This window comes from Drosophila virilis, chromosome X (genome assembly GCF_030788295.1).
Source record: "Drosophila virilis strain 15010-1051.87 chromosome X, Dvir_AGI_RSII-ME, whole genome shotgun sequence".
Classification (NCBI taxonomy): Eukaryota; Metazoa; Arthropoda; class Insecta; order Diptera; family Drosophilidae; genus Drosophila; species Drosophila virilis.
The window spans coordinates 20,083,477-20,095,985 of NC_091543.1; the positions used below are offsets into that span (position 1 = coordinate 20,083,477).

General features: G+C 43.9%; 1 protein-coding gene across 3 annotated transcripts in view; it reads left to right on the forward strand.

Moving 5' to 3' along the window:
• Positions 1–12,509, forward strand: part of Hers (Histone gene-specific Epigenetic Repressor in late S phase) — a 54,279-nt gene that overhangs the window by 2,010 nt on the left and 39,760 nt on the right. For all 3 annotated transcript variants that reach the window (XM_032440105.2, XM_032440104.2, XM_070206607.1), the window contains exons 3-4: positions 1,331–4,497; positions 5,238–5,849. In XM_032440105.2, coding sequence (XP_032295996.1) covers positions 1,356–4,497; positions 5,238–5,849 — 3,754 coding nt within the window. In that variant the 5' untranslated portion in view covers positions 1,331–1,355. The remainder of the gene's footprint in view (positions 1–1,330; positions 4,498–5,237; positions 5,850–12,509) is intronic.

Here is a 12,509-nt window from a genome sequence, read left to right on the forward strand (position 1 = left end):
AAAGAACTGACGGGTAGAAATTGCGACTAAAATTTTCATTGTTTGTCACGCGCTGACACTTGAACCAGAAAAAAAAGGGAAAAGAAATTAAAAGTGAAGTGGAAAGTCGCTGAAACAACTGACTCAGCTGTTTCCTCTGACATGCAAATGAAATATCGAGCACATGTGTACATATGTATGCAATGTAAAAGATAAAAATGTGTAGTCATCAAATTAGAAAGGAATAGGGAACGGGAACTGTGCACGATGGGAACATTATTATGATTATTATTTTTTTTTTTTTGGTTGGAATAATCAATTGGATTCGGGAGAAGTATGTAAGAGGCGGTCGGAAGTATTTACGCTAACATAAAGTCTATAAGCTCTTGATAGAGACTATAAGCCGAGTCGATCTAGCCGAGTCCCATTACCTTGCAATATGAACGAGTCGTGAGTCGAGCAAGAGACTGGAAATATATATGTTCTCGTATACCGTTATCATGACGAGCTTATCAATTTTTCGATATCTTCTTTCATATTATATGTTATCGATAAATATCGTTATCATGACGAGCTTATCAATTTTTCGATATCTCCTTCCATATTATATGTTATCGATAAATATCGTTATCATGACGAGCTTATCAATTTTTCGATATCTCCTTCCATATTATATGTTATCGATAAATATCGTTATCATGACGAGCTTATCAATTTTTCGATATCTTCTTCCATATTATATGTTATCGATAAATATCGTTATCATGACGAGCTTATCAATTTTTCGATATCTCCTTTCATATTATATGTTATCGATAAATATCGATTTTGAGATATGGGCTTTTAAGCCAAACTCAAAAAATTTAAATGCTAGTTGCACGAAACAAGATATCTAGGTTCTTTTTATAATATACACAGATATAGGCACAGACAAATTTACAGATAGAAATTCAGATGCAGATGCAGATACAGATACAGATAAGGATACAGATACGTTTAGCTTTAGGGTATCTGCTAGTGCGGCGCCTTCGACTAGAACGCGCTTACTTGTTTTCCTTCAATTCTTACCAACGTGGGCTAAAATTTATACACTTTTCCATTTAATTTGTGTACAAAACAGTTTTGAATGAAGCTAAAATGGTTTTTTAATGCACAAATGACTTTTTTATAGTGTATCGTAGACGTGTAACTAGCACATGTCGCGTGTAGTACAAAAAAAAAACACTCTTAGCATAGAGTATGCATTTAGCGAGTACATGTAACGATATTATTCGCCTTTATGTTTTTCCTGGCTTTCTGTCTCTCTTATGAGCTTTATCTGTCTCTCTCTCTCTTCCCTTGCACACACTAGTCTCTTGGCTGGGCAGCGCACGGAGATGGGTCCGAAGAAGCGTTCCAGCGTCGCCGAGCGACAGCAGCGCGCGACAGCTGCGACGACGGCAACGTCTGCCACAGCGACGACGTCGACGTCGACGTCAAAGAAGCGCAGCAGTGGCAAGCAGCAGAAGCTAACGGACGAGCCGGAGGATAAAAGGTGTGCCAAATCGGAGGCAGCACCAACAGCAACAACAACAACAACCGCCACAAAGCGACAGCAACAGCAGGCGACGGGGTCCAGTGCAATAGCAACAACAACAACAACAGCAACAACAACAGCTGGAGCAGCAGCAACATCCGCTGCAACAGCAACAACAACGTGCGCCAGCACGGACAAGTCTGGCGGATCGAGTACGCTAAAGCTGTCGCCGGAGGAGCGTCAGGAGGACGGCAAGGCGCGAGCCATAAATAAAATGCTCAAGAGTCTGGACATCAAGATTCATGGCTTTGACAATCTGCTGCCCAGCGGCGAGGAGCGCATGAGCGAGGGCCTCAAGTCCTCCATATCGGAGAATGTGAAGACCAAATCGCGTGCAGCAGCTGTCAAGGTCATAGCCAGCCTGAATCCTGGCAAGCCGCTCAATGTCAAGCGTCAGCGTGTGGACAACGAGTCCAGCAAGTTGGACAGGGAGCGCGACAAGGAGAAGGAGAGGGAGAGGGAGAAGGATAAGGATAAGGAGAAGGATAAGGAGAAGGAAAAGGAAAAGTCCAAGGAGCCGGAGGCAGTATTAAGCGAGCCAAAGGATGCTCATTGCGATAGCAAAGAATCTCCTGGTGCCAAAGGCGCCAAACAGTCCGCGGCCAAAAAGGCCAAGCTCGAGCCGCCGTCCACATTGGCAGCCAAAGCGACAAAGGCGGCGCCCAAAAAACAACAGCAACAACAACAACAGCAAACGCAGCAACAAACGCAAAAAGACAAGGGCAGGGGCGGTGTGACAGCACCCAAGGGTGGCAAAAAGGGGGCGCAAGCAACAGCAACAACAACAACAGCAGCAGCAACAGCAACAGCAGCAGCAGCAACAACAACAGCAACAGAGTTGGAGCAGAGCAAAACGAAGACACGCGCCCAGCTCGACTCCAACACGGAGCTGGTGCACATGGACTTGGAGGAAATCAATAGCATGCAAACACCGCCAACGCCAACGGCGACGCCAACGCCAACGCCAACGCCGGCGCCGACGCCCATAGAGTCAACGCCCACGGGCAGCGGGATAATAACACCAAGCCCCGCAGCTGCAGCAGCGGCGCCCGCCAAGCAGCGCCCCAAAAACAAATACAGCAAAACATCAGCGGGCAAAGCCCGACTGCAGCAGGCCTGCAGTAAAACGGCGCTGAGCTCCTTGAATGCGGCGAATGATATATACGACTTTAAGAGCGGCTCCGAGGATGAGGAGCCCATCAAAATGGTGCTGCCAACGCTGAAGGAGCTGCGCGAGTTTTCCGACGAGGACAACAGGCCGCTCAAACAGCTGGAGCAAAAGCTGCTAGCCAAGGACGAAAAGTTCAAACAGGAGCAAGCAGCTGCAACAGTTGCTGCTGTGGAGCTGTTGGCCAAAGGCGGCGGCAAGAAGCAAATCAAACGCAAGCTTAATACGCCCACGCTGACAACAGCAGCAGCAGCAGCAGCAGCAGCAGCAACAACAACAGCTGGCACAACAGCAACAGTTGCTGCTGGCAAAAAAAAACAAGCGGCAGCCAAATCAAAGCTGCCAACGCCGCCAGCAGCGGCGGCCAGCGATAGTTCGCGCTCCGATAGCAGCGATTCGGAGGATGAGAAAAAGCTGAGCAGCTATGGGGCCAAGCGGCATCGCATGGCCTCGCTGAATGCGCTGGCCAAGGTGCAGTGCCTCTATGAGAATGAATCCCGTACCGCCCATGAGCTGGGGCTGTCCAAGGCGACGCAGCAGCCGCCGCGCATACGCACGCTCGATGGCAGCGACGATGACAACAACAAAAGCGAGCTGCCGTCAGACAGGGACAGGGACCGGGATAGAGACAAGGAAAAAGACAAGGATAAGGATAAGGATAAGGAGAAGGAGAAAGCAGAGGCAGAGATTGTCGTGGAGCCGCGTCGTGAGCTGCGCTATGTGCCCGGCGGACGCGGCGTGGGCAAGCATTGGGAATTCGATAGCGACAGCGAGGCGGAGGAGTTGCAGTTGCAGCGCTTACAACAGCAAAAGAAGAAGAAGCTGCAGAAGAAAACGCCCGCCAAGAAGCAAACGCCAACAGCTGGTGATGGTGAATCCAAAAAGAAGAACCATCACAAAAAAGTTCCGGTCGAGGACAGCGATGGGGAGACGCAACAGCATGCCCAGCATGATACCGATGCCAAGGACAAGGATCGTGACAGGGAGAAGGCAAAGGATATGGATAAAGCTAAGTCCAAGCCGCCGCCCAAACAGTTGCCCAAGAAGCGCAAAAGCGCCTTCACCGAGGAGCTCATTGGCGACTATAAGGGCATATTGGCGCGCAAGCGTATGGCCAGCCTCAATGCCAGCGCCATTGTGGCGGCCACCTACGAAGTGGAACGGCATCTGGACAAGAATTTGGCCAGCGATTGCAGCAGCTTTGAGAGCTACGATGAGCTGGAAACCACAAGGCCGACGGTTACGAAGGTCACCAAGGTTACGAGCGCGACCAAAGCCCAAGCCGAGCTGCACATCAAAAAGGAGCCCAAAGAGTGCAAGGATAAGGACAGCAGAGAGTCCAAGGAGGCCAAAGAGCTAAAGGATCTAAAGGATGCGGCATTGAGTAACAAGCCGCAGAGCAATATGATCGAGGAAAGCAACGATTCCAAGTACTCCAAGGAGACCAAGGAGACGAATACGGACACTACCATTACAACAACTGGCTATCGTGGCGATTCGAGCAGCGCCAAAGATGCCAAGGACTGCAGCCGTCCTACGTCATCCAGTGTGGTCATTGTTCAGGACACGGATGTCACCATTACCGGCGTCTATGTGAATGCCAGCAATGGTGCTGCCCAGGAGGCATACTGTAAAATGCAATATCGTGTCCAGTCCAGCGTTACCGAGGAGCGCCTTCTGCGACCCGGCTCCGTCGAGCCACCCAAATCCTATACGCCACTCAGCGCTCTGTCCAGCATGCTGCCACCTGGTGCCAGTTCCGGTCTAAGTGAGGGTAAGTTACAAATTCAAAAAAAAAAAAACCTTTTCAAACATTATAATTTTTAAATTTTAAGAATATGGCAACATTGATTTTTTTCTTTCGATTAATTGACCTAAGAATCGAATATAAATTTATATTAATTTTTTTAATAATAATAATATAATAATATATATATATTGTTTCCTCCTTATAGGAGCTCAGCAGACAAGACTTCACGTTTCAAGTTTTATGTTTCAAAAGTGGCGAATAAAGTGCGTTTATTCGAACAGAATACGGATATATGTATGTCCATATTCCCTTTCCACTTTGTCTATGGAGTATACTATTTCAGTATCTATTGGTTTTATTCCGATACAGCGATAAAATTCGATGTTAAGTCCAACATATTCGATTCTTAAGAGTATGGCAACGATGACAATTCATTTGCCGTTTGTTTTGGCTATTTCCAACTATATGGCAACGCTAATAATTACCAATTGGCTAAATTACTTTTCGATTTATATAATTTTTTAAAGCTATTTAAATTTTATATTGTTGATTTTCCACTTACTGAATAATGTCAATATTGGTAGAATGTGATCACATTCGAGATCACATACTGTTATTTTAGCCGAATATATTTATCGATTTGTTCAATATTGTCAACGAAATGCACTCTATTCAACGATTCATATCCAGTAAAATTCAGTTGTTAGCTGCCATTCAATCCTGGTTGACAACATTCTTTATATTTCCATCTTTGCCGCTTGCAGCGCACAGCTCACCGCCGCTGCCCGTGCAGCCGCCGGCGCCGCACGTGCTGCTGCCGGGCGAACCGCTCAGCGCGGGCATGTATCATGCCCCGGATCTGGGCCTGCATACGGAGCATATGCCGCCGGATCATCATGGACCGCCGCCGCCATCTTATGCAGCCGCTGCGGCTGCAGCTGCCGCGGCCGCTGCCGCTTACCATGCCCATCAATTGGCGCCCGCCGGCAGCGGAGTGCTGCATATGCATCATCAGCATCAGTATGCGGCTGCCCATGCAGCGCATGCAGCACACGCGCATCATTACCAGCAGGCGGCAGAGTATCATGGTGGTCCGCCACCGCCGCCTCATCATTATGGTGGACCGCCGCCGCAGGCCCATTACGGTCCGCCGCCGCCGCAGGGTGGTCCGCCCACGGTGCCGCCGGATCGTTGCGATGTTGGCTCACCGCCGCCTTCGTATAGGGCCAGCGCATATCCGCCACCCCCGCCCGCCGGACCACCGCCAACACTAGGCGGCGGCTCAAGTGCATTCTGTGCGCCCAATCCCCATCATCATCATCAGCAGCATCAGCCACAGCAGGCGGGTCTGCCGCCACCACATCACGATCCCAGCGGTAAGTCGCCGGTTCAAAGAGACCAAAATATTTTACATAACAAACTTTATCCTTGGTTGGTTGGCCCAAAACGAAATTTTTCCTTTTGTTATGCTCCCTGCACAAGGAGAGGGTATTAAAAGTATCCGAATTATCTAATGAATCGCTTGGACATACAGTTCATCTTAAAATATATATTATTTGAACGTTCCATTCCAACGTTCTCAATTTGAAGCAACAATCTATAAAATCTAGCAAAAATTTGAAGTACATTATACCAAAGGACGCATAAAATATATAGTCTGTTTTATTTCCATTTCGTTCCACACGCTTTAAGTGTAAACGTAGATATAAAGTGTTTCAATTTCAATTTGTAGCACTTCTGAAATCTTTTCTTTAATTTTGAGTGCTCCGATTCCACTGCAGTGTTCCAATTTATATAGAACACGCTCCTTTTTTTTTAATTTAAAGAAAATACGAGTGTTTAAAGTCTGTTCTAATTCCAATACGTTCCTTTTTAAATTGTCGTTATGTCTCTTCCATTTCATTTCGTTGCACATGTAGAAAATTTGACACAAATTGCACTGACACTGTCCAAAAGCCATATAGAACTGGTCCCATTTCGTTAATCTTGTGGACATTCTATAACTAAATGTCTTGTAAATGCTTTTCTCATGACCTTAATGATGATAGAGCATTTGATGTTCGATAATAAATTCGAAATGAACATTTTATAGAATTTCATTTCTTTGGCAATGGGCCAAAACTTGAACACTGACTTGCCACGCCCCCTTTGCAACGCCTGCATTGATTTCAGTTATCTGCAAACAATAAGCGGCAATTTCTGCTGTTTCCAAAAAGTTCTCAACACAACGGATAACTTGGCGATTGCCCGCCAGGCAGTGCCCACTTTTTGGCTCTGATTAGTTATTAAAGAGCTTGCCAAAGCTGCAAACTTCAAAGCGTGTGTGTGTGTGTGTGTGTGTGTGTGTGTGTGCCGCCCTCATATGCAGCGTTTGTGCAGGCTGCTTAAAAATGAAGAAAAAATCATTGCATACAGTTAGGCGCGCGCATAGAAACTCAGCCGCTGTGTGTGTACAGATGTATGTGTGTGCGTTTGTGTGTGTTGGCTAAAGCCGGAAACTGTAAGCAGGCAAGCAGCAAACGGAAACCGAGACCAGCGACCAGAAAATGCAAGCAAAAAGTAAACACGCTGCACTCGCACTCGCACTCGCACTCGCAGTCGCAGTCAGCGCCCGTTTGCGACTGAGCAGCCAGCCAACCTCCATTGATGTCATTTACCTTTTGGTACAGACACTCACACACACACACACACACACACACAAGCTCACAAAACCACACAAACACACATGAATATGTACATATGAATATATATAAGCACAAGGAGGCATGTTACACAGACAGACTAATACATATGCAGTTTACAGAAAGTTGCCGCTTGCAGGCGCCCAAAAGTGTGCTACATAACTTTTCAGAGTCTGTAGATGATTTAATAACGTGCCAAGCCCAAGGTTAATAATGAAAACAACGCCTAACTATCGATACTCCTATGCATAGACACACACATATATATATGCATCGATTTTTATTGAGTGCATTTGTTAATTAAACAATAACATGAAATTATATTGAATTGGCGAAATGTGGTAGTATGGTGTAGAAACATATGGAATAGTCTGAATTAACACTAGGAATTCTTTTATCGATATATTTACCAATCGAGATAATGTTTTTAATAAATATAGCACATTAAAGGATAGCGTTAAAACCTTGTGCTCAATTAGGGCTATGAGTTATTCAGAGGCCAAGATCAAGTTCTAAAGTAAAACTCCCTTGAATAAATGAACTTAAGCTCTTGTTATGATATATACATATATTGCAATCAATTTATCGATTCACAGTCATTTTGCAAACAGTAGTCTCTTATCTTCTGATCAAATAAGTCATAAGCTTGCAGCAGCTATAGTGTCAATTGGTCTAAAAATGGATTCGTGACGCGTTTACGTTGCGTTCAGTGTGAATGCACTCATTCATTAAGCTGTTATTCATTTGCCGTTGATTGCAGTGTTCTCTCCCTCTATTAAGTAGGCTACCATTTGGATTGTCCCACATACAGTCGCATGCCTTCACCCATTTATATATATATATATATCTATAGATATATATGTACTAGTTATTTGTATTTTTTTTTTTATTATCCCCTCATCCATTCATTTATCCTTGTCCATTCGTCGCCGTGTCCGCTATAACGTTTACGCTGTGCCGACAGTTGATAATTCATTAGCACATGTTCTATTTGACGTTCGTTCATCCATGCTGAAGTGCACACATACCAAGGCACACACATACAAACACATAAGCGAAATGGAGAGCGCGCTGCTCTGCCTTTTGTCCTGACGCCTTGACGCCCCCAAAAGCTGCGGCCGTTGCTTCTTTTGGCTGCTGCGTCTCTGTTACAAACTGCTGATAAACGTCAGGAATGCGCGCGCGAGAGAGAAAGAGAGAGAGAGAGAGAATGAGAGCGAATAGAAAGCGCGCAGAGAGTGCAGCAAGGATAGTTTTATATGCTGCTGTTGTTGTTATTACTTTTTTTTATTTAATTTTTTTTTTTTTTTTTTTTTGACTGTGCCGGCTGCCCGGCATCGTCTGCGTCGTTGAGTTACGTTTTAGTGCTCATTTAGACGTCGGAACGACAACGTAACGTAACGAATCGGCGACGGCAACGATGCCGACGACGTTTGTGGTTGGAATACGAAGATGATAATGGCGACATCTCATGATAATTACGTTCATGATGATGTTGTTTATCGTATGATGAGCGGGCTAGCCATGTATTGCGTATACGTAACGTGTGTCGCGCGTGCTGTTGATAGATAATTGTTGTTTTTTTATTATTCTTTTTGTTATTGTGCTGTGTTGTTATTGTCGGCATTTCGTTTCGCATGTTGTTGTCAGCAGTCAACAACAACTGGCAATTATTGTCATGCTTGTTCGCTACGTTTGTCGGCGTGTTTCGGCTGCCGTTGTTATTGTTGTTGTTATTGTTGTTGTTGTGACTGCTATTATTTTAATTGTTATTAAACAAATGCCGCATCGTTTTTCCTGCAAATTGTAAATCACACATATGCGTACATACAGACGAATGCTTAACAAAAATTCGGTGCCTTCAAGCCATGTCGCGCCGCGCCGCCCCGCCCAAATGCCGGCCGGTTCCGTGCGCCGTGTGATGCAGTCCGATTCAGGTCCAGGAGCAGTCGCTGCCGCAAACGTAAAGTGGCCCAGGCATAGTGCTGACCGCAGATCTAATTAGCGTTGCATTTTCCAGTTAATTTTAATTGAGACTGATTTATGAACAACGCAATTTTTTAACTGCGCCGCGTTGTTTTCCTCCCTGCCCCTTTGCGCTGATACTTTCTCTCTCGCTCCTTTCTCTCTGCTTCTTTCGCACTCGCCTTTTTTGTTGCTACATGGTATTTTTTTTTTTGTTTTTTGTTTATTTTCTTTTTTTTTTGCTTTTATTCTTTTATTCTATTGCGAAAAAGCTAGCTAAGCATCCGGCTGACGACATTATTGCGATTGTGACTCAAAATTCTCTTTGTGTATAGAAACAGGCGACAAAAACGTCTCTCATGAAAATGTTCGGAACAATAAAACATAATTATTAATTACCAACAAAATAATTGATATTTGATAATTATATGTTTTGTAAGGCAACATTATTATGAATGTTAAATGAAAATAAATTTTAAAATTTTATATTTATCTGAATAAAAGAAAACATAGATTTGTTAAATAGTCAACCTTACTCGCATAGCTATAACGTCGCCTTTGTTTACGAACGAATTGTTAATATTTCAAGAGTTCAGATTTTTGATTTTCTAGTCTCATACTGATTATACATAACTGTTTTCCTGCTTTTGTGAGCTAGTATTGCGCAATTGTGCGATAATAATGTTCACAATTTAATGGAAAAATGACAGAGATATTTAATATTCTTCCTATTATACTAATTATGTTGTTATTAAACACAATGAATTCGTCTCATATACAAAGTTAATCCTTAAAAAAGTTATCTTGCGTCGCAAGTCAAATCATTTGCGATGCTTTTGTCGGGTGACATTGTGACTTGTTCGCTGCAGTTTGTCTTCTTTAGGAAGCGCTGCACTAGCAGCAGCAGCAGCAGCAGTGAGCGCCAAGTCGCGGCTCGTGCTGCGCTCTCCATTCCGCGCGCTCTCTTATTCGCATACCGATTTTACGCTCTTTATCTTGCACTCTCTGAAATGGCACGGCTCTCGAGACGTTGAGCTTTACGCTGCGCGCCGCATAAAAAGCTAACGGCAGAAAATCGCAACGCTGTCGTCGTTTGTTTTAGTTTCAGTTTTGTTGTTGCTACTGCTGTTGTTTTTGCCTTTTCTTTTTGTTGTTGTTTTTTTTCTTTTTTTTTTTTTTGTTGTACATCTTTTTTTTTTTTTTTGCTAATTTCTTTTAAGAATTTTCTTGAACAATTTTCCTGCTGCAACGCTTTCGTTGTTGCCGTCCCGGTTTTTATTAGAAGTCGTTGGCTGCGCTGGCAACTCGTTCGAGTTTTTTTTTGTTTGACATTGTCGTTGCTGCTGCTGTTGCTGCCTGCAACCGCTTTTTTTTTTGCTGAGTCTGTCACCGTTTAACGGTGCTTGTGCGTGTGTGTGTGTGTGTGTGTGTGTGTTTAGAATCGTTTGCAAGCTTGCAAAAAGTTGCGCTAGTGGGCGGTGGCTTTTGCCTGCCCGTCGCCTGTCTCTTCCAGTCCGCTTCTTGCATCGCTTGGCTCTGTTTGTTTGGGCACTCGCTTGGCTCTAAGCTCTTAACTGTTATCAGCTATCAGCGCAAGCCACACACACACACACACACACTGACACACACACATACATTCATGCACAGCACGTCGTGCAACATTCATGTGGCATGTGCTGTATACAAATCGACACACAAAGCCACAAAGCCATACATTTGACTAGAGCGACAGAGACAGCGCGCAAGGCTGCGAAAGCGAGAGCGAGAGGCCAAGACAACAAAGTGGAAATTGTAAACAGATTCATTGAGGCAACTGGCGCTGACACATTGCAACAACCAATCCTCAGTCACCCATTGTCGTCCCCCATTCCGCCCCTATGCCAACCGTCTGCATTTAGGCCACAAAAATGCCATCGCTGGCAGTGTCCAAAAAAGCAAAGCACAAAATGAGCATAAGAAACAACAACAGCAACAAGAAAAAACAAAAAAAAAAAAAAAAAAAAGAGGCCCCCCCCAAAAAAAAAAGAAGCGCGTATGCAATAAGAGAAAAGCAGCGTCAGAAGAATGTGAATGCGAACGGGAATGCATACATACATATGTATATCGAAAAAATACAAATTCCCTTCCCCTCTCAATGCTGCCTCGCCCGCCTACCGTCTACCGTCTACCGCCGCCCGCCGCCCGTAACTGCATCAGCTGGTCACAGGCGCAGCGAATGTTCGACAAAATATATTTCGAAAATTCGCGTTGAAAATAACTCAATGTGACACATAAAAAAACTGAGTGTGGATTTGCAACAGCCGAGCAGCAGGAGCGCAGGAGAGCGTGTATGCTCAGCGCCGAAGTGGGGTGGGGGGGGGTGAGTCTCTCATGAAACTGGGAGAAATTTAGGAGACATGATAGCCTGGCTACCAGCCGAACGTGACCTGCACCATGTGCCCATGTCGAGTTACCTAACTGACACAATGATTAGCTCTGCTAGTTTATTAAGTCCACAGCTACAAGATAAATACATGCATATACATATGTATGTGCATATGTATACACATGCACATATACACACATACATATATGCATGCACACAAATGTGCGCATAAATAGAATACATGCGTGTGTGTGTGTGTGCGTTTTCAAGCAGAGAAATTTAAATTCATGCGAATTATCATTAAATCAAGCACTACCAAAAAAATGCATAATATCAAGTAATACTTATTTCAATTACGACTGTTTCTTATTTTATGTGTAATTCTTATGGCTTTAAGCGATTTTCTAAAAATTAGCACACGTTTCAGACTGAGCAGCAGATACGTTAGAACCACAGTGCTGTAATAACTGGATATACCTCATCGTAGGGGCTTTAGGAACTCCATTGAATCCATTTCCTGTGCAGGGTATTATAATTTTATCATGGAATGTGTAATGCATTGAAGAAGGAGTCTCGGAAAATCATAAACTATATTCTAGATCAGCATCAGGAACTGTTTTTTCAGTTTTAAAGCTATTAACATCAATATTCTGTTTTCAAACAGATTTTCATCAAAGTTAGCTTCACCATTTTCACATATCTGCACATGTTTTCGTACCTATGACATTGTTAATGATAATAATTGTTATGTACCCATTTGAGATTTCAATTATTGGAATTATTTAAAAACATTACAGACTTAACTTAAGGGTTAGGTAAGCACAGCAAACGAAGCTCAACGTAAATAGAATTGAAATGTTAGTTTCGGCAACATTTATTATAAAATGTGTGTGCTCGCTAACAAATGGGTTACATCGGATTATGCAAACCATCTTTGAGCTTAGTTAAGCGTAATCAATGTTTGATTGCAATTTGAAATAGCCAGAGTTGGGCCGGTTGCATTCCATTTAACTCAGTCATACCTG